The 23,170-nt window shown below is 45.8% G+C and overlaps 2 protein-coding genes across 2 annotated transcripts in view; one reads left to right on the top strand and one right to left on the bottom strand.

Moving 5' to 3' along the window:
• tbcd (tubulin folding cofactor D) overlaps nucleotides 1-23,170 on the top strand; it is a 34,626-nt gene that overhangs the window by 2,965 nt on the left and 8,491 nt on the right. Inside the window, exons 7-30 of the mRNA XM_083648637.1 lie at nucleotides 817-949; nucleotides 1,849-1,894; nucleotides 3,131-3,263; nucleotides 3,648-3,790; nucleotides 3,890-3,950; nucleotides 4,086-4,160; nucleotides 4,313-4,407; nucleotides 9,463-9,619; nucleotides 13,541-13,598; nucleotides 13,691-13,720; nucleotides 14,102-14,187; nucleotides 17,860-17,940; nucleotides 18,051-18,124; nucleotides 18,268-18,385; nucleotides 19,175-19,235; nucleotides 19,326-19,348; nucleotides 19,489-19,520; nucleotides 19,678-19,740; nucleotides 19,954-20,030; nucleotides 20,385-20,466; nucleotides 20,566-20,684; nucleotides 20,843-20,934; nucleotides 21,294-21,434; nucleotides 22,424-22,507. Coding sequence (XP_083504763.1) covers nucleotides 817-949; nucleotides 1,849-1,894; nucleotides 3,131-3,263; nucleotides 3,648-3,790; nucleotides 3,890-3,950; nucleotides 4,086-4,160; nucleotides 4,313-4,407; nucleotides 9,463-9,619; nucleotides 13,541-13,598; nucleotides 13,691-13,720; nucleotides 14,102-14,187; nucleotides 17,860-17,940; nucleotides 18,051-18,124; nucleotides 18,268-18,385; nucleotides 19,175-19,235; nucleotides 19,326-19,348; nucleotides 19,489-19,520; nucleotides 19,678-19,740; nucleotides 19,954-20,030; nucleotides 20,385-20,466; nucleotides 20,566-20,684; nucleotides 20,843-20,934; nucleotides 21,294-21,434; nucleotides 22,424-22,507 — 2,064 coding nt within the window. The remainder of the gene's footprint in view (nucleotides 1-816; nucleotides 950-1,848; nucleotides 1,895-3,130; nucleotides 3,264-3,647; nucleotides 3,791-3,889; nucleotides 3,951-4,085; nucleotides 4,161-4,312; nucleotides 4,408-9,462; nucleotides 9,620-13,540; nucleotides 13,599-13,690; nucleotides 13,721-14,101; nucleotides 14,188-17,859; nucleotides 17,941-18,050; nucleotides 18,125-18,267; nucleotides 18,386-19,174; nucleotides 19,236-19,325; nucleotides 19,349-19,488; nucleotides 19,521-19,677; nucleotides 19,741-19,953; nucleotides 20,031-20,384; nucleotides 20,467-20,565; nucleotides 20,685-20,842; nucleotides 20,935-21,293; nucleotides 21,435-22,423; nucleotides 22,508-23,170) is intronic.
• znf750 (zinc finger protein 750) lies at nucleotides 4,458-8,920 on the bottom strand. The gene is made up of 3 exons (XM_083648642.1): nucleotides 8,754-8,920; nucleotides 5,932-7,236; nucleotides 4,458-5,816 (listed from the first exon to the last, which is right to left on the bottom strand). The coding sequence occupies exons 2-3, from the start codon at nucleotides 7,212-7,214 to the stop codon at nucleotides 5,213-5,215; spliced, it is 1,887 nt and encodes a 628-aa protein (XP_083504768.1). The 5' UTR covers nucleotides 7,215-7,236; nucleotides 8,754-8,920; the 3' UTR covers nucleotides 4,458-5,212.

The raw sequence follows: 23,170 nt of genomic DNA, 5'->3' as shown, positions 1-23,170 counted from the left end.
GAGACTGAGATGGAATATACTCAAGTGAACAGGTTGGCAATTATTCTAAAATCTAAATCCATTAAAATGCAAGTTTTCAGCATTCAGCTGACCAATTATTGTTTTGTGAATAAACTGTAGAGTCCAACACAGAAATAAACAAAAAGTACATTTGGATCATGAATAGAGTGTGCATAATCAATATGTCATTTTCTTATCCTTAAAGATAAACCACACCCATTAACATGAACACAGTGTACTGGGTTAGCCTGGTTACAAAGTCAATGGTGGTTGCGTACCTCTAACTTGAAATCAAGTGGTTGATTGTCCACTTTGTGTTTCATCTGAAGCCAACCTCAATCATGGACTCAAAAATCAAGCTCTATGTAATCAAGGACAGCTTATGGTACAAAACCCCCACAAACTATAACCTAGACAAGTTACAATTATTGGGTGTAATTCATCTTCAAACCAACAGAGGGCAAACTTGTATTTGAGATGGCATTATTGATGTGAACACATCATTTGGCCACATCATGTAACCTGTTATTCCCTCCGTCAGCGGAGTTGGCCTTCAGGTCATGTTTTCGCCCCCGTTTGTTTTGTCTGTTTGTCAGCAGGATATCTCAAAAAGTTATGAACCCATTTGCACGAAATTTTGTAGAAACCTAGTTCAAAAGGAGGTGTGGCAATGGGCGTGGCCACTCACAAAAAGGCACTTAACTTGATTCACATAACACAGCAAAACCTTGTAGAAAGTTTGGTGGAGCTATGCACTCTATGGAGTGCCCTCTAGTCTAGTGGCTCTCTTGTCTCATTACACTTGACTGTGTGCAGGTTCATGACACGCCCTGATGTGAAGCTGAAGCGCCTGGGAGACTTCTTGGACTGGAGCCTCACCACGATATCCCAGGCCAATGACCAGTTATTGGGGGAGATAGTCGTGCTGGATGGTGCTCTGCAGTCTCTGGTAAACACACAAGCTCACCAAGCACATTCATGTCCAGTGTGTGTGCGTGTGCATGTGGCTGTGTGTGTGTGTGTGTGTGTGTGTGTGTGTGTGTGTGTTTGTTTGTAGCCTGTTTAGTCTGTGCATGCGCACTGCTGCGTGCCTTCGATAACTTACAGAGCGTAGTTTGCAAGAGCCGACATGACTGGTATGTTTCACACAATTGCTAGTGTGGTTTTTGGCAGGTGTGTAAATGCACCTGCTGCGTGTGCTGGATCTGCTGCGTCAAGACACTTGTGTGAAACTCATCTACCGCTCTAAGCTAAACGGTTCTCCAGCCAATGAGAGAAAGGGGCCGTAGGACCTTAGTTCTGATATAATCCTCATTTCAAAGTTTTCGAACCCACCATCTCTCCTGACGCTTTGAACATTAAACCTGCTCTCATTTGCAAATCATTAATGGAGTGTCTTTTCAAATCACTTCTTATCATCTATGCTAATTTAATGCAGCCCTCAAGCAAGAACATGACATTCATAACATTCAAACTTGCACTCACATGTTTAGAAACCGTCCATTTTTTTGCTTCATGTCTGTGATGAAATGAGCTACAGCCTATGTGCTGCTCGGGGCGTTTAAAACTGGCTCTGTGTGTTCAGAGAGAAAGCCTGCAGGTCCTATACTTACTTTGTTATTTTTCTGTGGACATTCAGGAGAAAGATGCTGCAAAGACGTAAGAATCTAAATGTCCAGGGGGAAGAAACTTGCTTATATGAAATGTGGTGCTGAGAGAGATGAGTTATTATTGTTGAATAATTTGTCCGTGAAATGTATTGTTAATGTGTGATGCATTGTAAATGCTGTTCGTTTAGCCTAAATAGAATTGTTGAATTGATTTGGTCATTTTGCTTGTGTCCCCTAGGCACAGCTTTTCAAACATGGAAAACGAGATGACTTACTCCAGTATGGTAAGTGTCCATACAGTGGTAATGCCTACCTGCAGTGAAATAATCCGTTAAACAACTAATCTGCTTTGATTCCAAAATAATTGGTCTGATAAGCTTCTCAACAGGACTAGAGTAGTTGAGCTGGCCATAGCCTGAAAGACATTTCAATCCCATTCGAATAAACAAAACAAAGTTACCAATTCAATAGCAAAATGGTTAATACAATTTATGGAAATGCTTGATCTTATAAAAGGTAAATTCATCAACTAGTATTTTTTCAGCCAGAGGGGTAGTATTTGAATACCTGGATCAGGAGATGTTTCTCTTAAAAAAAAAAATATAACGACAGAATTGTGATAACAGAGAGCACCTCCATACATAAATATGGTGTGTGATGGTCTGTGATTTTGTTGGACATCTGATCCAGTGCAACTTTCTGGCTACTTGTGTCACTTTGTGTAGAAAGAATCTATTTGCAGCCTATTATATAAGGCCTTTTCAATGGTTTGTTGTTGGAGTAACAGTAAACTCCAAACATATGTGCATTTTTAAACCTGTCAACAGTGAACATAGCGAGGATTCTTTCTAGCCAAAAGGAACCCTGTAACCGCATGATGAAAAAAATTGTGTCTTCAATCCAAAAAAAATATTTGTTGTACTTTCATCTCTGTGCTTGTTTGCTGCTGCAATGACTTGAATAAATGTCCTCTAGGGTTGGGCATCAAGAACCGGTTCCAATTAAATTCTTATTCCAGAGGAATCCAAACTCCAAAGGAACCAACATTTAAATTTTGATTCTGCTGATTGATTCAGAAACAAATTTTGCATGTAGAACTTACTTGAAATCCGAACATATTAAGTGACAGACAAGGACATTATGAAACAATGTTTACAAAAGTTCATAATAAACGACACACAAGGTTATGATAATATGAATATGATGAATCGTTAAAAAAACAATTGTGAAATAAGCATGTGACCTGTTTTTACCCCGCCCCTCAAAGAATGGAATGAGAAGCAGAATCGTTAAAATCCAACCGATACCCAACCCTGCCTCTCAGAGATAAATAAACGATCTTAGAGGAATGCACAGAGTTTTTACAAGATTTACCCATTTGTCAACCTACTCATTGAGTGATGAGAACAGGAACACTACATCATCACTGTGTCCTTGGCAGAGCCCCATATTAAGATGATGTAAATTTCATTGACAGTATTAACAGATAACATGTATCTGCTGGTCTCTGTGTTCCACAGCTCCTACAGTTCTGCAGTGTCTGGAGAAGAAAGCCATCTTAGAGAGCAGCCAGGCCATGCTGAGGAAGCTGGGCGTCAAACTGATCCAGAGGCTCGGCCTCACCTTCCTGAAGCCGCGTCTGGCCAAGTGGAGGTCAGACACAACACTTTATATTTAACGGTGTGGAAACTAGGTCCACTGCCAAATTGACAAGTTAAACGTTACTTGTATAGCAAATCTACTGTGCTTTTGCATCAAACTTAAACCTTAGTCATTCCAAAAGACACTGGTATCATCAATGGTAAAGAATCTTGTTGATTATAAAACCAGCAGTGATTCCCACCTTCCCATATGCAAATTGGGCGCTGCTTAATATCAGGTTTCTTGCCAGCTATACTTTCATGATCAGTGATGTGATTTATCACAACAAACTAATTTTAATTTTACTGTACTTATGGAGACTGGCCTCGACCTAACGAGAAACAGACCTGATCAAAACCTAACCTCTGATATCTGAGTGTGTGTTTGTGTTTTCAGGTACCAGAGAGGAAACCGCTCCCTAGCAGCCAACCTCTCCCTGTCCCAGGCTACCTCAACCGTTGCAGCTGTGACTCCTGATGTTGAGATGCAGGACCAGGAGGAGGACTACGACATTCCCGAAGACGTGGAGAACGTCATTGGTCTGTCTCTGCCTCCGCTCAGTTGTTAAGAAACCTTGTCGGCACTGTGTTTGTTATTGCATCACACAATGACATGTTTGTGTGTGTGTTATTTGACAGAGCAACTGCTGGTGGGACTGAAAGACAAGGAAACAATTGTGCGCTGGTCTGCAGCTAAGGGGTAAAATCTGCGCATGTGAATGTGAAAACATCATTATTGCTAATTATTCTGTGTGTTAGTCTTCTTTACATCAAAGGTACCTCTTTGAAAAACTGGTTGATGCGTTACATCAATTGCCTTTTTTCTATCCGTCAGCATTGGGAGGGTGACTGGGAGGCTTCCCAAGGAGCTGGCAGATGAGGTGGTTGGATCAGTGCTGGACTGCTTCAGGTAAGATCACACTGGAGGCATATTGGCTCGCTCCATCTGTCACGCTATGCAACTTTAATCTCAGTTTGTCATTCATCATTGATGTCTTTTAGTGTGTGTTTTCTCCCTGTGTGGCCCAGTGTGTTGATCTGTGCTGTGTGTTTGTTTGTTAGCTTCCAGGAAACGGACAACGCATGGCATGGAGGTTGTCTGGCGCTGGCAGAGCTAGGCAGGCGAGGCCTGCTGCTGCCTTCCAGACTGCCAGACGGTAGGTGTCGACAAAATCCGCATTATAATAGTCATGATAACACACACGGATTAGTGTCTCAAGTCAGTTTTTATGTTTGTTTTTCTATTCAACACATCAGCAATATTTACATCACCACAAACCCTGTAGTCAACTTTATATACATTATACAAACAAAAACATTTGTTCAGATTTAAATATTAAGACCCCTTATAAACACTGTCTTTCACCTTTTCCAATCAAGTGTGAGACATAATGTACACATTTAGCCACCCGTAACATCACGTCTCTGCATAAAAGCAGATTTGTTTTGCAATTATTATTATTAATAATAATAAATTAATAATAATAATCAATAGAAGGCAAGATGAATGCATTAAAATAATCAAATCATGTAAAATAGAAAGACAAAAGAACACAACAAATACTCCCACATTTAGATGCACATTGTGAGTGAACCCATATGTTTTTCTCTCATTTTCTTTTCCCCTGTCCTTCTTGATTGTACTCTTGATCTCACTGCCTAAGGCAGACGAATATTCTCCTCTTGAACAAAAACCTCACCATCCACAGATGGGAATCATACTCCCCAACGATACCCCCCCCTCCCCCCAATCCACACTCGTGCAGCAAGTAAGCTTTACCCGGACAAGACCAATGTCAATTATTTTGTACTTGACGGGTCAGCTCAGTTGACCATGTGGACGTACCACAGAAATGTCACATTGCTGTTCCTGTTGTAATTCTCCAATGTTTCAGTGCTTGGTAAACATTTGGAACATTTAGAGATAGTCTGTCCAAATAGAGTTGATATAGTCTATAGTTGTTAGCAGCAACGAGGTCTCCTCCTCAGAGCCTGCCCTGACCCTTTCCTCTTTGCTTTCTTGCTTGCTTTCTGGCAGTTGTGCACAGCCTGGCCACTGCTCGCTCTTTTCAGCCCCTGTGGCTTATTGTTCTGCCCAGCCTTGGCCATAGCCGGAGGTGAGACGGAGTCTGGGCCAACCTCTGTGGCCTCCTCTGAGGCGCTGTCTGTAGCGCTAATGCCGCAGGAAGAGGCGGCAGAGCTTGCGCTGGCTAGCTGGCAGAGTGCCAGGGCCGCAGTTTGCCTCTGGTCACAAGGTTCCTCATCCAGCTGGTTATCCGGCCTCTGCTGAAGACCCCCTGAAGGGCTGATGGTGGAGCAGCGGTCTGGGCTGCCATGTGGGGCTCTGAGGCTGAGGTTCAGAGGCAGTTCCTCGCCTTGCAGTTTCTCTGTAGCAGGGCGGGTCGCTCTGTGGTTCTGTGGGCCGCTTTCTTTGTCCTGGTCCCTCGTTGAGAGATTGAGGGGAGCTAGATCTTCCTCTGTGTTGTCTTCATCAGCTTGTTCCGACGAAGAGTAAGGACATTCCTCAGAAACAGACACGGAGATATACCTGCTGTTCTCAGCTGACCTGAGAAAGAGAGAGAGAGAGAATACAATTATAACAGCTCAATTAAGCTAAGATTCATTTTCATTAATTAGCTATTTGTTTCTTGATAGATAATGAATATGGTGATTTGACTTACCCTCCATTCACATGCAGAGTTCTTAGCTGCAGTAGGGTTTGTGCAGAGTCCTCTTGTCTTACATCTGTTTGAATGGGTTGTGAGGCTGGATCTGTGTGCTTTAGTTGGGCGGTGGACTGGGGCTCTCCCAGGACGGTGTAGCGCGGGGCCTCTGTGTCCCTCTGGATGATGTGTGAATGGCTGGGTCTGTCAGGGGACCCCGAGGCCGAACAGCCCACCTTAGGACTCAGCCTGGTTTCCTTGTCTCCACGTTGCCCCTGGTTGCTCTCCTCCTCTGCGGGTCTGTTGTGGAGTTCTTGACTGGGACGCGGGTGCATGTATAAGTTGTAATCCTTAGGCCCTAAATAGAACTGTTGGTCCAGAATGTACCTGGATCCTGGGATGGGCATGGCGAACTCATGGGGTCTGTATAGGCTGTAATGCAGAGGGGGCCCCGGGTGAAGGGAGTGGCAGTATCTGTATGGGTACGGGGGGAGGAGGGAGGGGTGAGCTGGGCCGATGGGTTGTGGTACCACTGGCCTCTGGGGGTCCAGAAACTCTGGTCGGAAGGAAGAAGGGTTTGAGTCGTTCACATGGTGGCTTCCTGGGAGGTAGTAGGGTGGGTACAGGGGGCGGTCAGGCAGATAAGGAGGGTATTCAGGAACCATGGGTGGGGGGAAAGGTTTTAAGGGAATGGACGATGGAAGCATGCCCCATGGGAAGGCAGGATGGCTGAAAGGTGGGACAGGGGGTTGCGGCGGATCTTCTGACTTCTGCACGGGTGACTTGAAGACCTCTGCTCCGTCACGGTTGGGTGTGACAGCAGAGAAGGCAGATGGGCGTGGCACAGATGTGGCTTCTTTGTCCTCCACGTTCTCACTCTCTGTAGCTGGATTTGGTTTTGCCACACTCTGACTGTCCTCCCTGACTGGACTGTCACAGACGACATCCACCTCTTCCGTCTCATCCCCGCTCCTGCCATCTTCAGATTTGTTCTCCACCACACCTCCCTGTTTCTCGGGAGTAATGGTCTGAATTGCAGGAGGGGGAGCCGGTCTCTCCTTGACTCTGACAGGAGATGGGATTCCCTTTGCTACGGGCTTGACCTGTCTGGCTGTTTGCCCACCTTTCTGCGACATCAGGGAGATGGAGTTCTTACACAGGTTGTATTTCATGTGGTTGAAGAGGTGGGACTTCTCGTTGCAGGTGAAGGGGCACTGGAAACACTGGTACTTGAAGGGCTTGCCCGGTGGTCGGGGAATGTAGTGGGGCCTCTTTGGCTTGCGTTCCTGAACCGTGTCCATCCTGACTCTTGTGCACCTTTCACTGAAAAGGCAGTTGAAGAAGAATTAGTTGTGTTGACATTTCTACCAGCTCCTCTATTCAGATATAGCTCTTGGAGAAAATCAGGTTTAAGCATAAAGGAGAAACTCATTGTGAATCATTGTAGGGACATTCTCAGTGAATGGACTCAGGAGTATTAGGCTCATGGAGTTGCTTGACTGGTTCAGGTGCAGAGCGGCTCACAGTGGAAGGTTCTTCTTTCGGGCCGAAAAAAATCCCTAGCTGCACAAAACACTGCCCCCTCAGGCTAATCTATTCGTGCGACTGTTACTTCACGTTGGACACCAAACACTGGCAAACTGTCAAATATGAAAACGTACTGTATATACTGTATGCAAAATACCCACACATGTTTGCATAGGTGCACCCGCGTTCCAGTGTGGTTTTGGTTGATTGGCGGCAAACCTACAGACGCCCCTCTACTTGGCGTGCATCCGTCTATTTTTCTACACTATCTGTTCTCTTAATCGTTTCTCTCATCTGCTCCTCAAAAGTAAGTGTGGAGAGATGCTAAGCTAAGATGCTAGGTAGGCAGGAGTTTGGCAGAGGAGGAGGCCCTCACTAAGGCAGACCTGGAGGGCATGTCGAGGCTTGCGTTCTCTCTCTACCTTACTAAACTCTATGCTGTCGGCGTGGGAACCAGCAGCCACCTGCTTCCCATGACTACACCTGCGGGATGCTGCTCGCCGGCTCCCATTCATCACCGCAGTGAGCTCAGCAGAGTCTGGAGAGAGAGTGAGAGTATGAGTGGGAGCTGCTTCAAGGAAGGCCCCGTGATGCAACAGGCCCAGCACGGGTAGCAGCAGCAGTTGAAACCAGCCGTTCCGATGAAACCAGCCCCGGACAGGCACAGCCCAAGCTGCGAGTTTAGGCGTTGCTGCTGGGAACCTGCTTGTCATGCGTGCACTGTCGCAAGAAGTTGTCACTCAAGTTTCTGTCCAGGTGGAGTAGTAGCACGCAAAGCCACTCCCTTCTTAAGAACTTAAAATGATTTGGTAATCCTTTTGTTAATAATGTGCCCTCACGATGAATGTAATCCGGTCAAAACTAAACAAAATAATTAGTTTTTTATATGAGCTCATATGATGCCTTACTTGTATTAGGCAACGCATACAGAACAGTTTGCTGATGATTTTTTTGTTTTTGTTTTTTCAAAATGATCAAAAGGCAATATTCTAGTTCTGAGTATTTCTTGAACGTTTTTTTGCTTGTGTGTGTGTGTGTGTGTGTGGAGCTCGTTACAGGTGCATTCAGCACTGTCTGTGTGTTCTTCCAGGCAGCGCAGGCAGCAGATACTTAAAAGCCACAGGTAACAGGTGCATAGCTTATTACTACCCCAAATACACCTGTACCCTCTCCAAGCAGTAACAGTCATTGCCAACAGCGCACGGGCCCTTTGATGGAGTACCATAAGTAAATAACTGGTCTCTCTAAAAAGTTCACCTAATGCTGCTGCTTCTTTATTAATGAAGGGTTGAAGAGGGCAAAACATGTCTTACCTGTTGTGGTTGTCGCAGCGACGTCTCCGGAGTATTCGGTCTGCGACAGAGAGCCTCTCCACCGCGATGCACAGCCAGTGTTGATGTCTGGACGGGATGTTCTCTACAATAATGTGTTTAAGTCCGGAGTGTGTGTGTGTGTGTGTGTGTGTGTGTGTGATGGTGTATACGTGCGCTCCACTTAGAGATGTTTAGTTGTGTGGTGAGTTCCTCTCTCTGAGCTGTTGTCTCACTGAGAGGCGTGGCCTCAGCCCAAACAGCAGGGCCCTCAGGCAACACTGATGTACCTGATATTAGTCAAGCCTCCAGCGATGATTTACATGATGGAGGGGGCTGTCCCTCCCCCTTCCTCTTTCCTGCTATATCTCTCTCTATTCTCTTCTCTTTTGTAGAAATGACCACACAGAGGCATCATCAGGTTGGGTAGAGCAAGCATACTTTTGCTTTACTGTAAATAACTTGTCGATTGAAATCAAAGCATCAAGTTTCCCGCTCTGCTGGGAAATGTACAGATTTACCTTTTGCTTCTTAATCCACATTTCCACATTGTAATAATGAGGAAATTATTCCGTATGAGAACACCGATATAATTGATGATGTTCTCAAAGAGGAAAAGGGACCACAATTCGACCAGAATTGCCCAAATTCCATGTCCTATATCTCGGGGCGAGAGACAAACTCATCCCTTCTCGGTTGTCCGTGCTTGCAGTTGTCCCGCTCATTCTGAAGTCCCTGATCTACGAGGAGAAGAGGGGTGCGTGCAGCGTGGGCTCCAACGTGCGCGACGCCGCCTGCTACGTGTGCTGGTCCTTCGCCAGGGCCTACGAGCCTACAGAGCTCCTGCCTTTTGTCACTCAGATTGCCAGGTAACCCTTCCTCTTCCTTGCTTTACCATAAAACCATCACACACACGCATGCATACATGCATGCAAAACCTCACCCCCCAAACACATTCTTATCATCTGAATAAGATGTGTTGATAAATTCCCTTTGTGATTTTCAGCTAGTGAAGTGAAAACATAGTGCTTTCTAACAGCTCACATCGTGCTTAACAGAAGTACACATCAGAGTAGGCTGATCACCACCTGCCCTCTAAGTAAGAAGAATAATTATGTGATCTCCATAGGGAATATATTAGCCCCTTTCTGATTGGTTGTTTTTCCAATTGTATGTGTATCAATTGATCCTGAAGTTGCATTGATACAGGAGAGTTTCTGTCTAATCATTAATCTGTCGATTAGTGATGTCATTTAATGCCCTGATTGAAATTTGAACAAAATTTGTGCTGCTTTTCTACCAATATGCTGTATTAGGCTCACAAATAATTCACAGCTTATCAGGAATTGTGTGCTCGTTCTGATTTGCATATACGCCGTATGGCTCGCCTGTAACCAGTTATTTACTGCCTCAAACCAGTTTTTCTATGGCACATCATGCCTGTGTGTCAGTGCATTCCCCTGCAGACATGCACTACCTGTGCACAGGTACCGACAATGAAGCAGGCCACAGTGCAGTCTGCAGCTGAAGCACACAAAAACAATCTAAGTGATGACAGTATCAACAGCTGGTGATCGATCACATGTTTTCTGACCACATATTAATTTAGTCATAAATTAAGTCATAAATCTTACTGGATCGCTTAGCTGCAGGTCCCTCCCTGTTCTGTGTTGTCTTTCTAGAACCCGCTGCAAGTGATTCACATCAAACTTGTTCTCACCCTTGATGGATATTTTTTTCACTGCCAGTTCTCGTCTTGTTCAGATAAATGGTTGTTCCTGCGTACCCTCTCATATATGTTCAAGTGCATGTGTCGGCCACACAGGGACAGTGAGTTAGTGGAAATGTTGAATGCAGTGAATGCATTTCATTTTCTGTAAACAGGGTCTTCAAACATTTTTTTGGGGCTCAAAGATGAAATGGAGAAAATGTCTCATGTTCCCATGTTCATTTACACTGAATAAACTCAGTAATAATGTTTACATTTTCATACAGTCCATTTTGTAGTCGGACCCAGAGCTAAAGATACGCAGGTCTAAAAAGCCAGAACAGGCCGATAAAGAGCTTTTAGGGGGGTCTCTTTTCCTGTGCACCTGTTGCACCAGCAGGCCGGGCTTGACTCCTCACTTGTGTGACTGTAGCAGTCGTTGCAGTAGCAGCAGGAAGCTATTAGCACAGGAAACTGTTAAAAAGTGATTTACATGCGAGTCAATACATTCAATGAGATAAACAATAAAAATGGCAGGTATGAAAAACGCTTTATTACTTCATCTATGACTTTTATTAAGCTCTGTCATCATTCAGTCACTGGTATCAAGCAACAGCCTTGTCAAATCTCAGCAGATATGCTCATTTATGTCCAATGGGTCAGTAAAAGTTTTACTTATTGCACATTTAAAAGATGGCAGTCTTTTGTACCAAACTTAGCCTACAGACCTAGGCAACAGACATCTAGTCCCTGTTGGTCTGGTCTTGAAAATGGCCATGAAGGCCTTGCTTGAAGATGTCTAGGGGAGGTCTGACCTGTCACTAAAAGCCAGAACTACCTGTGAACATAATCAGTAAAAAAAAATCTTAAAATCTCTTTGAAGTGTTACTCGTCAATCAGTGTCGAGAAGCTAATATGGGGGTAATCTGATCCTGTCATACGTTCAGTCTTTGTTAATAGTAACGGTTCACCTCCTGCTTGCTCTCTGCCTGCCTGCATGTACGGACCTGCGGCCTCTGACTGTGCAGACCAGTTCTTGCAGAGTCAGTTTGAAGCCCTGCGACTGCCATCGACAGTCGCAACAACACTCGTCCTTTCCCTAGCCTCCAGCGCTGCCAGGTTTCGCCTGTTGCTGTCGGTTTCGCTCGCCGTTTGGCAGCGAGGCCAGGGCAAGCTGGGTCCTGCTGCTCCTTACTCATCGTGGCTCGACGACATTTTCACTGGCTTTTGTAACCGTGGCATCATTTCACACAGAGCGATGGAGGACACTTGCTTGCATGTACACACACACAGAGACAGACAATCATACCTATGCTAAGGTAAATACGGACAGTATGATGGTGCGACAGGCACACAGGTGCCTATTGTTGCACCTGCAGCAGGATTCAGAATATCCTCCCGTGCTTCACCAGAGTACAATCAGGGCTGTCTTTGTTTCCAAGCCTGCAGGGCAAAGGCCGTTAGTAAAGCTAATGTGTCCAGGTCATAGACAGTGTTAAGCCCCAGACACACGGGGACAACTAGAAAGGACTAGTGGCAACTAGAGCCCGACCAGTGCATCACCTCACGTCTCCTGCGTCGGGACCAGTGCATCACCTCACGTCTCCTGCGTCGGGACCAATGCATCACCTCACGTCTCCTGCGTCACCTCACATCTCCTGCGTCGGGGGCCGAAAAGTTGCATTTGAACACACCACACCGCAAACACGACAGCCGACGGGCAACTAGCACGTAATGTACATTCTGCAACTGCATGAAACAAAGCAGCGTTTCTACCACTTCGCTCACTTAAACGGTTTCGTAATATAGCTACTTGTAATCGAGAATATGTCTGATAAAAAGTTGCAAATGGTACAGGCGTATGTCAGCCCTATCTATTGCTTGTGGAAGAAGAAGGGAAGAGGTGGAGGTGAAAAACCACACTAAATGGGTGATATCATGCAGCAAGAGGCGCAATGGTCTTTCCCGAAGGCACATCGTCGTGAAAATATCTGTTTTGGAATTATCAGATGAGATGAAGTTGGAAAATGAGCAGAGCGTTTTGTGTGTGCCCTGTCTTCTTCTCCTGTTTTGTAACCCCTGACCAGCCAATCAAAGTGATTTCTCTCACCGACTGCCCGACGTCAGTTCAACATGTTGAATCGGCCGGAAAAGCCGCCAACAAGCCGACGTCAAAGTAGGCTAGAGCCAACGGTGCGGGGACACACTGTGAATACTACTAGACAGACGCCCAGACATGGCCGACAGCCGACTGTGGGCTTGGTGTGTCTGAGGCTTTAGGAAAAAGGGAACTGGGAGGAGAGCAAACAAAGCCAACAACAGTTTGTGTCACTATGATGAATGAATGGGCTTCAGATGACCCTGGAACAACTAACGTTCACACATTGTGTGTGTGTGTGCACACACACACACACACACACACGCACACACACACACACACACACACACACACACACACACACACACACCCCTCCCAAGACATTAAGAGGTAATGGAGGGTTGAGGGATGTTAAGGCCAAAGCATCAGAGACAACTTTCAGTACTGGAGGCGAGTCATACTTAATCATACAGTAGAGTCAACTCAAGTTATGATTAGCACCAGAACTGTTCTGGGAACCTGCAAACCACAAGCACAGTCAGTTTCCCGGGATGATTTAACCTGGACCAGGACATGAAATCTGAAATCTCACATGGAAGCTGTTGGTGTACTGCAGTGGTACAGAAACAAAGACAGGGTTAGCACCGCCATGAAGGAAAATGTATGAAAACCTATGTCATTTTGTCAAAGCTACAGAGTGATCTATTGAAGACACATGCTCAAGCAAAAAAGAAAAAATAGACTTCATCACATTTAATTCACATATTGCAGTCGTGCAGTGTATCTATCAACAGTAATATTGACAAATGTACAAGGGTATAGTGTAATAATTGAAAGTTGCTAATGTACTATGACTGGGTAAAAAAAGCTTGACTGCCCTCTTCATTGTATGAATGCATTTCTTAGAGTCTTTTCTCGACAGCAGTGTTCTAGATCGTTCATATTTTCCAAACCATTCCTGTCTGTGTCTGTTTCTCTCTGCAGTGCTTTGCTGATCACCGCCGTGTTTGATCGAAGTGTCAACTGCAGAAGAGCTGCCTCGGTAGGCAATCAGGTCTACGTACTAAATTTGCCAAATGTTTAAGATTTACAGTTACATGACAGAAGTTCATTTTATCTCTCATTTTGTTCCAGGCTGCTTTCCAGGAGAATGTCGGCAGACAGGTTTGCGACCGCAGTACTGACTACTATTCCTTTATGACGAACAGAATTACTGTGATTTGACGTTTATTTCCTGCCAAATATCCAGGTCTTGCTCAAACTTGTCTTGTTATGTGACAGCTTTTGAATTAAGTTAATGGCCTCCAAATAAGGACAATCAACCGATACCTGCGCTTGACTACAGGGCACTGGCAAACGAGCTTCATTTGCCAACAGTTTTCAGAGCGATAATGCTTTCACTCTTAATACCTGAAGATCATTACTTAATCCTGGCATCAAATCAATCACTTGCCACCATCACCATCATCTGTTTGAAGTCGAGCAATATAAGCCACTCACTTGTCAGCTTCTTATTGTCTGTTTGGTTTACCTTGTGTCTCCTAGGGCACTTTTCCTCATGGGATCGACATTGTAACTGCAGCAGACTACTTTGCTGTTGGCAATCTCAGCAACTGCTATCTGACCATTAGGTAAGAGACAATCGTACACATTGGCTTCGCCTTCACAGCCCTCTTTTTTTGGTCACACTAATACTCAAACCACACTGCATTGGGGGGGAAATAATAATGTAAAAATACACCTGTCAGCCTAAATCATGCAGCGTCCCATCCTGGGAGACCTGGTAGATTTGCTCGGTTTGCCTAAATTCAGTTTTGCTGTCCGATATGGTCGCTGGTGGTAAATCATCTCTGTGCACAGGAAAGTGACAAATCGAACTTTAGAGTGAGGGAGCACTGTGTCAAGAGAAACAGTAGTGAGGGAGCACTGCGTCAAGAGAAACAGTAGTGAGCGAGCACTGCATCAAGAGAAACAGCAGTGAGGGAGCACTGCGTCAAGAGAAACAGTAGTGAGGGAGCACTGCATCAAGAGAAACAGCAGTGAGGGAGCACTGCGTCAAGAGAAACAGTAGTGAGCGAGCACTGCATCAAGAGAAACAGCAGTGAGCGAGCACTGCATCAAGAGAAACAGTAGTGAGCGAGCACTGCGTCAAGAGAAACAGTAGTGAGCGAGCACTGCGCCAAGATAAACAGTAGTGAGCGAGCACTGTGTCAAGAGAAACAGTAGTGAGGGAGCACTGCGTCAAGAGAAACAGTAGTGAGCGAGCACTGCGCCAAGAGAAACAGTAGTGAGCGAGCACTGCGCCAAGAGCAACAGCAGTGAGCGAGCACTGTGTCAAGAGAAACAGTAGTGAGGGAGCACTGTGTCAAGAGAAACAGTAGTGAGGGAGCACTGTGTCAAGAGAAACAGTAGTGAGCGAGCACTGTGTCAAGAGAAACAGTAGTGAGTGAGCACTGCATCAAGAGAAACAGTAGTGAGGGAGCACTGCGTCAAGAGAAACAGTAGTGAGCGAGCACTGTGTCAAGAAAAACAGTAGTGAGCGAGCACTGCGTCAAGAGAAACAGCAGTGAGGGAGCACTGCGTCAAGAGAAACAGCAGTGAGGGAGCACTGCGTCAAGAGAAACAGCAGTGAGGGAGCACTGCATCAAGAGAAACAGTAGTGAGGGAGCACTGCGTCAAGAGAAACAGTAGTGAGGGAGCACTGTGTCAAGAGAAACAGCAGTGAGGGAGCACTGCATCAAGAGAAACAGTAGTGAGCGAGCACTGTCAAGAGAAACAGTAGTGAGGGAGCACTGCATCAAGAGAAACAGTAGTGAGGGAGCACTGCGTCAAGAGAAACAGTAGTGAGGGAGCACTGTGTCAAGAGAAACAGCAGTGAGGGAGCACTGCATCAAGAGAAACAGTAGTGAGCGAGCACTGTGTCAAGAGAAACAGTAGTGAGGGAGCACTGCATCAAGAGAAACAGTAGTGAGGGAGCACTGCGTCAAGAGAAACAGTAGTGAGGGAGCACTGTCAAGAGAAACAGCAGTGAGGGAGCACTGCATCAAGAGAAACAGTAGTGAGCGAGCACTGTGTCAAGAGAAACAGTAGTGAGGGAGCACTGCGTCAAGAGAAACAGTAGTGAGCGAGCACTGCATCAAGAGAAGCAGTAGTGAGGGAGCACTGCATCAAGAGAAACAGTAGTGAGGGAGCACTGTGTCAAGAGAAACAGCAGTGAGGGAGCACTGTGTCAAGAGAAACAGTAGTGAGTGAGCACTGAGTCAAGAGAAACAGCAGTGAGGGAGCACTGTGTCAAGAGAAACAGTAGTGAGGGAGCACTGTGTCAAGAGAAACAGTAGTGAGGGAGCACTGCATCAAGAGAAACAGTAGTGAGGGAGCACTGCATCAAGAGAAACAGTAGTGAGGGAGCACTGCGTCAAGAGAAACAGTAGTGAGTGAGCACTGCGTCAAGAGAAACAGTAGTGAGCGAGCACTGCGTCAAGAGAAACAGTAGTGAGTGAGCACTGAGTCAAGAGAAACAGCAGTGAGGGAGCACTGTGTCAAGAGAAACAGCAGTGAGGGAGCACTGAGTCAAGAGAAACAGCAGTGAGGGAGCACTGCATCAAGAGAAACAGTAGTGAGGGAGCACTGTGTCAAGAGAAACAGTAGTGAGTGAGCACTGCGTCAAGAGAAACAGTAGTGAGGGAGCACTGCGTCAAGAGAAACAGTCGTGAGCGAGCACTGTGTCAAGAGAAACAGTAGTGAGTGAGCACTGTGTCAAGAGAAACAGAAGTGAGTGAGCACTGCGTCAAGAGAAACAGTAGTGAGTGAGCACTGCGTCAAGAGAAACAGCAGTGAGGGAGCACTGTGTCAAGAGAAACAGTAGTGAGTGAGCACTGTGTCAAGAGAAACAGCAGTGAGGGAGCACTGTGTCAAGAGAAAGCTGGACTTGCCAACAAAGCCTGAACCAACCTACTGCCAAAATATTTTCTCATCACAATCAAGGTCCCAGTAGTGCACAGTTTACTAATGTCGATGACTTCTGTGTTTTGAAGTCGTCAAATTGAACAGTGATAAATAGCAGGGAGTGGCAACCGCCTAGTGCCCCTCTTAGGCATTTGCAACTAAAAGATGCAAATTGTTACGATTTAAGAAATTAAATGCCTTACCCGAGACAGCAACATTGTCAGAAGCACATGTCACGTAGTGCTTTCCCAAAAACTAAATGAGCAAAAATGATCACATTTTAATGTGGTTGATATTTTTGTGCGGTTTATGTAGTATGTATATGGAGTCGTTCTTTACGCCGGCATTCCACTGGTTGCATTGCGTTGCTTTGCGGCTGAGCTCCGGTTTTGCTCCGTGCTCTGTGCTGCGGCAACACTCACTGGCTGCGTGTAGAGCACGTCACGGCTCAGCTGCGCCAGACAGCTGGAGTGACGAGACCGACAGGTTATCACTGTAAAATCGAGCGAGACAATTTGTATGTGGGATAAATACAACGACAAACAGGCAGAAGGTCATTGTTCCCAACTGGAGGAGCAGAGGAGGGGTGGACTTGCTTGGTGTTGTCCTTGTAAAAAGGATGTGTTGTGTCATATATTATTTTGTGGTTTTCCACTTCAATTATGAACTTTTCCTCATACATATTTGTCCTCTGGCTTGATATTGAATGCTGTAAACACCTCTGCCCTGTTGATTTCATGCCTGGTTCCGCCCAACTTGCTGCGGCTTTGCTCCGTCATCCGTGAAAAATAGAACCCTTGCGTATCTTTTTCGGAGAGCTCCGGATCGTCGGAGCTGGGACGGAGTAGACACGCAACGCAGCGGAGTAGGTGGGAGTTGACACAATGATTAGAGTGGAAACGTATCGGCTCCGATGCCGTACCGCAGCGCAGACGGACCGAACACGGACCTAGTGGAATGTAGGCGTTATACTCAAGGACTGCGATACCTTTCTCTGAGCATGACACATATCTAACAGAAGAACTGTGTACTTTGAAATGTCAGGAAATCAACATAACGATGCTCCACCCTTTCAATAATTGTCACCGTTGGCGGAAATGTGTCACCGCCACCAGAGTAAATATTCCACTTGTAAAAATGGAGAAAGATGCTACATGTATCCCCAGGGTATGACTGACTGGAGAAGTACACAGAACAGGGAAAACACAGTCGAGATGAGGGATCTTAACTGATGAGGGTTTGCCCGAAATTCCATTCATTTTGTGGCTCCAGTATTCAACAGGTCTTTTTGTTGCTGCCCGTCCTCTGTGAAACTCAGCAGCCGTGTATTTAAATATTCCTGTGTTCCGTTCTCACAGTGTCTACGTAGCCAGTTTCCCAGAGTACACCAATGCCATGATAGACCATTTGGTCGCCATGAAGATCAACCACTGGGATGGGTAAGAACTGATATCGCCCTATTCCATATATTTTACGCCAAATATGAAGGAGTAGGTGTAGCAGAAGTACTTAATTGAACTCGGCGACCTTGTCTTTTTGTTGTTTGAAGGGTGATCCGAGAGCTTGCCACCAAAGCGCTCCACAACCTGACGCCTCAAGCGCCTGATTATATGGCAACGACAGGTAAGCAATGTCACCGCACCTGTTTCCAAAGCAATGGAGAGCATCTAAAGAAAGTCACTTGCATGTGAGGAATACATAGCCTCGCCTGTGATTATTGGACATCGATAGGTATTTCAGGCACTCTGTCCCTTGTTCTGTTTCAGTTTTGCCCCAGCTGTTGCCTTTGGCGATGGGTCTTGACCTCCACAGTCGCCATGGCGCCATCCTGGCATGCGCAGAGGTCACACACGCTCTGTACAAACTGGGCACTCAGACCGACAGGTAGCGTTTCAGTACGCAGGCAAGGGAAGCCAAGTCTTTTACATGGTAGACGGAAATCACATGCCTACTCGCCTCTCTGCCCCACCGTCCATCTGCCCCTCGTGTGGAGAGGGTAAAAAAATCTGTGAAGAGAAAAAAATGTCTACCTTCCATGCACTCTCTTATTTATGTCTCGGTCACTGCTGATGCTCTGGGAGATCACAGACGCAAGAATCAGCGTTTCATCCGTTTCTAAAAATCAGAGACCACAAAGAAAGCTGTAATTTGCTTGGTCAGGGAACATGTTGTCTGTTGATTGGTGAATTGTGTGGCAGGATCCCGCGCAAAAGTTAAAATAATTTCAACTCTGAGCTGAGCTACAGCGCGGACGGATAGGTGTGCGGCGCGCGCGTACCAGCACGAATACAACTTTTTCACCGGAGCGAGCGCGCGTCCGGCTCCGCCTGCCAAACCGCCCGGCGCCCGCCCCTCCACGTGTCCCCACACACCTCTCATTGAAAATGAACCAAGACCAGGCAATTTTCGTCCCCCGTGTAAAAGCCCCTTTCTGTATTTTTCAAACATTTCCTCATCTGAAGAGTGGTAACGCACTCTTGTTACTTCCCACCATATATTTGCTACCAAAGCAGACAGAAGAATAACAGAAGAAACCTGCTAAATAATGAAAATAATTATAATAATGTACATTTTAAAAGAAGAAGAATCTGAGACTTTTCATGATGACACCTTCCAATCTGTGAATTAGCACTGTAGTCTCATGTGTTGTCTTCCTCTGTGTGCTGCCTGTAGGCCCGTGTTGGACTTCATCTCCTCAGAATGTGTGGACGTATTAAAACATATTCACCAGAGGGTTAGTGAGCTAACAAAAGTTCAAGTTATAACTGTAAAATGCTGTAAATCTGTCCTCTGTCTCTAACTTTGTTTATTGACATACTTCCAGCTCCTTGACAGAAAGCAGTACAGGTAGGCAGAAGAAATCAATTCACCCCCCCCCCCTAAAATACCCAATAATATTGTGGTTATATCTCCTGATGGAAAATAATCTGTACTGTTTGGGCTTCGTATAATACTGTAGTTCTGCTGTGTTTGTGTTTTTTGTACAGAGGTTTTGGTGGTGAGCTGATGAGGCCAGCAAGTAAGTCCAAAATCAAACGAGACAAATACTTCCATAAAGCAATCCATCAGTTTTAGTTATTTGTTGGCCAAAAACACGATTGAAGCCATTAAGAGTGAATTTCTGTCCAACCATGTCACCACATAGCAGATCAGATTTAATTAGATCTTTCCCACAGTGTGTACTCTCATCGAAAAGATGTCCATGTCCAAAATGCCTTTCAAAGACGACCCCATTATCAGTAAGTGTATTCTTTTAAACACTTGGTATCATTTAATAATTAATTAATTTAGAGTTTTTTTTTTATTAGGTGTTGCAAGTGCAATGTCTTCCGCCCTGCAGAAGGGAATGGTAACATTGTGACTGACTGTGTTTCAGCTGGCTGAATGGTAACATTGTGACTGACTGTGTTTCAGCTGGCTGAATGGTAACATTGTGACTGACTGTGTTTCAGCTGGCTGGCAGTGGATAATTGATGACTCTCTAAAGACTCTTCATCTCATGTCTAGTGGAGTGAGGGATGGCATCAAGGTAACAATTTAAACCGGTTTTATTGGTGGGATTTGAGTTGACGCCTGCTGGTGCAGCAAGAGGTTAACCACCATTAAAGATTTAATGTTTTCCAGGAAGTAACAGTAATACGAGATCATTTCATTGGGACTTGAAGTATTATTCTTCCGCCAAGAAATACAGTTCTTGAGTGGTCTATTGGGTATTTTACAACAGCTTCAAGTGTGACTTAGTCGATCACAACTGAATACTGCAACAGTTTGGTCATAAAACGCTGCTCTTGGTTCAGACTAGCTATAGCTTTTGTCTTTGACTGCTTGGTGATCCAGATCACTCTTGTTTGTGTTTTTGACCATGGTCCTGCTGTCCCTGTAGGACGCAGCAGTTTCAGCCTTGGCTGCGTTGTGTGAGGAGTACTACCAGCCACAGCCAGGCCACGCCGACTCTCAAATCCAGGGTGAGCTGCAATCTCATGTCCTCACTGACCACACTATTTACCCTGTTCATTGAGTTTGAAGACAACCTGTGCACTGTGTGTGTGTGTGTTTGTGTGCAGATGTCCTGGTGTCCCAGTACATTGCAGGGCTGAAGAGTCCAGAGATGTTGACTCGTTGTGGATCTGCCCTTGCCCTGGGCTGTCTGCCAAGATTTATGATCCATAGGAAACTGCAGCAGGTGTGTTTACAGTTATATGTATCCTCCATCCCATCCATTTGAGCGCACGCGTCTCACACATGCCTCAGTATCGTTATAAGGTGGTGTGTGTGTGTGTGTGTGTGTGTGTGTGTGTGTGTGTGTGTGTGTTTGTGTGTTTGTGTGTTTGTGTGTGTTAGATCCTACAGGGCCTCCAGCTGGCACGCATTGTCAGGCAGAAGGACGTGAGCTTTGCAGAAGCCCGGAGAGATGCAGTCAGGGCCGTGGCTCAGTGAGTTTCACATCTTCACAGACTTTTCATTTTCTTTTCTTCCGTCTCTAGTCCCCCCCCCCCCCCCCTCTCAGTTCATATGTAGCCCCTCCCTCTTCAGTCACCATGCTTCTGCCCAGTTGGCCCGCCTACCTTCTAGCTTAAGCGTGTAGTTAACACGTCAGGCTGTAAGGCTAAAATAAACACCTGGCTGCCTATACCTGCAGGACCTGAATGACATGTCTGTCCGTTGCTTTACCTGCACTGTTTCTCCATCTTTCCTTTTTTTTTTCATTTCACCTCTGAGTCCATCTGACATCTCCTCTCAATCTGTCTTCGGCCATGTGAACATATCTCTCTCTCTCTCCCCTCCTCGTCAGAGTGTGTGTGAAGGCCGGTGTGTGTGCCCACGGCTCCCCGGACTCAGTCCTGTGCTCGGACAACACAGCCGAGGTGTACGGCGCCCTGCTGGACAGCATGAACGACTACACCACAGACAGCAGAGGGGATGTAGGGTCCTGGTGAGTTAACTCCCCCACAACAACACAAACACCAAAAAACACACACAGACACAGACACACAGCTCACAAAGTACACACTCTCTCCATTCTCTGTTAACCTGCCTCGGGGACAGGAATGTTCCCCTGCCTCTGGTGATTCTCTGTCCCTCCACCGGGGGTCATGAAGACATGTCTCACTGTGTAGCCTCGGGCCATGCTTGCTTACCTGCTCCCAGGAATGCCACCGGGCTTGTCACCTGTCCCCACGGTGTGGGATGGGCTGCTTCTCTCACTCTGTCTGTCGTAATCTCTCTCTCTCTGCCTCCCTCTCTCTCTGCCTCCCTCCAGGTCTCTCCCTCTCTCTCTCTCTCTCTCTGTTCAGCCTGTTCTCTTTTCTCTTTCTTCTTCTTCTCGTGCCTCTCTTTGCCTCCTGAACCCACATAGGGACACATTTGACTTATTTCCCCTAAGGTGCCCTCTACCTGTGTTCGCTCAACGTGTTTGCCAATAAGTGGATAATCCAGTGCTCTGTGCACCTGTTTCCACCTGAGTGTTGCTCAACTGTTACAACCTATTCCAGGGTGTAACTGCTGGAACGAGTGCATTGATTAACATATCACACAAACAAACTGTGCCCCGCAGCTATGAAGCTCATTTGACTATTCAACTCTCAGTTCCAATGACATTAAAAGAAAATATGGGAGCATGCATGCACACACCTGTCTCTCTCTCTCTCTCTGTGTGTGTGTGTGTGTGTGTGTGTGTGTGTGTGTGTGTGTGTGTGTGTGTGTGTGTGTGTGTGTGTGTGTGTGTGTGTGTGTGTGTGTGTGTGTGTGTGTGTGCGCGCGCGCGCGTGCGTGCGTGCGTACACGCGTCGTTCATCATGTATATTGTGAAATATTATTTCTAAGGAATTTCAGATGAACCTCCTGGATCAAACGGTGTGCGGTAGATTCAAAGTCACACCCGCACATTATTTGCTCAATAATCTCTCTTGTCTGCACGCCCAGGGTGAGAGAGGCGGCGATGACCAGTCTGTTGGAGGTGACTCTGGTGGTGGTCAGCAGCGCTCCAGAGCTCCTTTCCCCAGACCTGTGAGTAAGAATCTAAATCACTCTTGACACTAAATCTAAAATCTGAATCTAAATCACTCTTGACACTAAATCTAAAATCGGAATCTAAATCACTCTGACACTAAATCGCTAAATCTAAAAACTTCCTATCTCTTCATAAACCATGTCATACAGCAACAGAAACTCTCAGCTGTGAGTATCACTGCATAAGTGGGTGGCCATAAAACTACTACTACTACTTTGTTCAATCCATTAAGGAATCTTTTTCCTCAATTGGATATGTGAAGGTGTGGGCACCTTAACCTCAATCACATTTGATCACGTGGTTTTCATAATGGAGGACCAGGATTGAGGAAAAGCAGCCAGGATTACTGTATATTTGGAAGCGATATCGTAAAAGCAAGCAAATACCATCAGAGGAGAATTCATGGACAGCTGTATCTCTGAGCTGATAATTTGGTGTCCTGCATCTCGTAATTCATCATTGACCAAATAATAATATCTTGTTAGTCGTTATTTCTCCACTTTTTCACCAGAATTTCTTGAAGTATAAGCAGCTAAGTTGGTAGGTTTTGGTGGTAAATGGTAGCCTGACATCGCCAGACCAAGTCTGCAGTTTAAAAAACTCTTGGTTCAATTTTGATTTGCAGGGTGAGTTATCAATGGACGCAGAACAAAATGCCT

This window comes from Poromitra crassiceps (assembly GCF_964638095.1).
Source record: "Poromitra crassiceps genome assembly, chromosome: 13".
NCBI classification, from domain to species: Eukaryota; Metazoa; Chordata; class Actinopteri; order Beryciformes; family Melamphaidae; genus Poromitra; species Poromitra crassiceps.
Note: the sequence above shows the minus strand (reverse complement) of the source record. Positions and strands in the feature narration are given on the sequence as shown.

Excerpts from the sequence above, each read along its gene's own strand:
- znf750 (XM_083648642.1), bottom strand. The coding sequence starts at position 7,214 with ATGGACACGGTTCAGGAACGCAAGCCAAAGAGGCCCCACTACATTCCC. Across the intron at positions 5,817-5,931 it reads ACTCTGCATGTGAATGGAGG|GTCAGCTGAGAACAGCAGGT; the intron begins GTAAGTCAAATC and ends TCTCTTTCTCAG.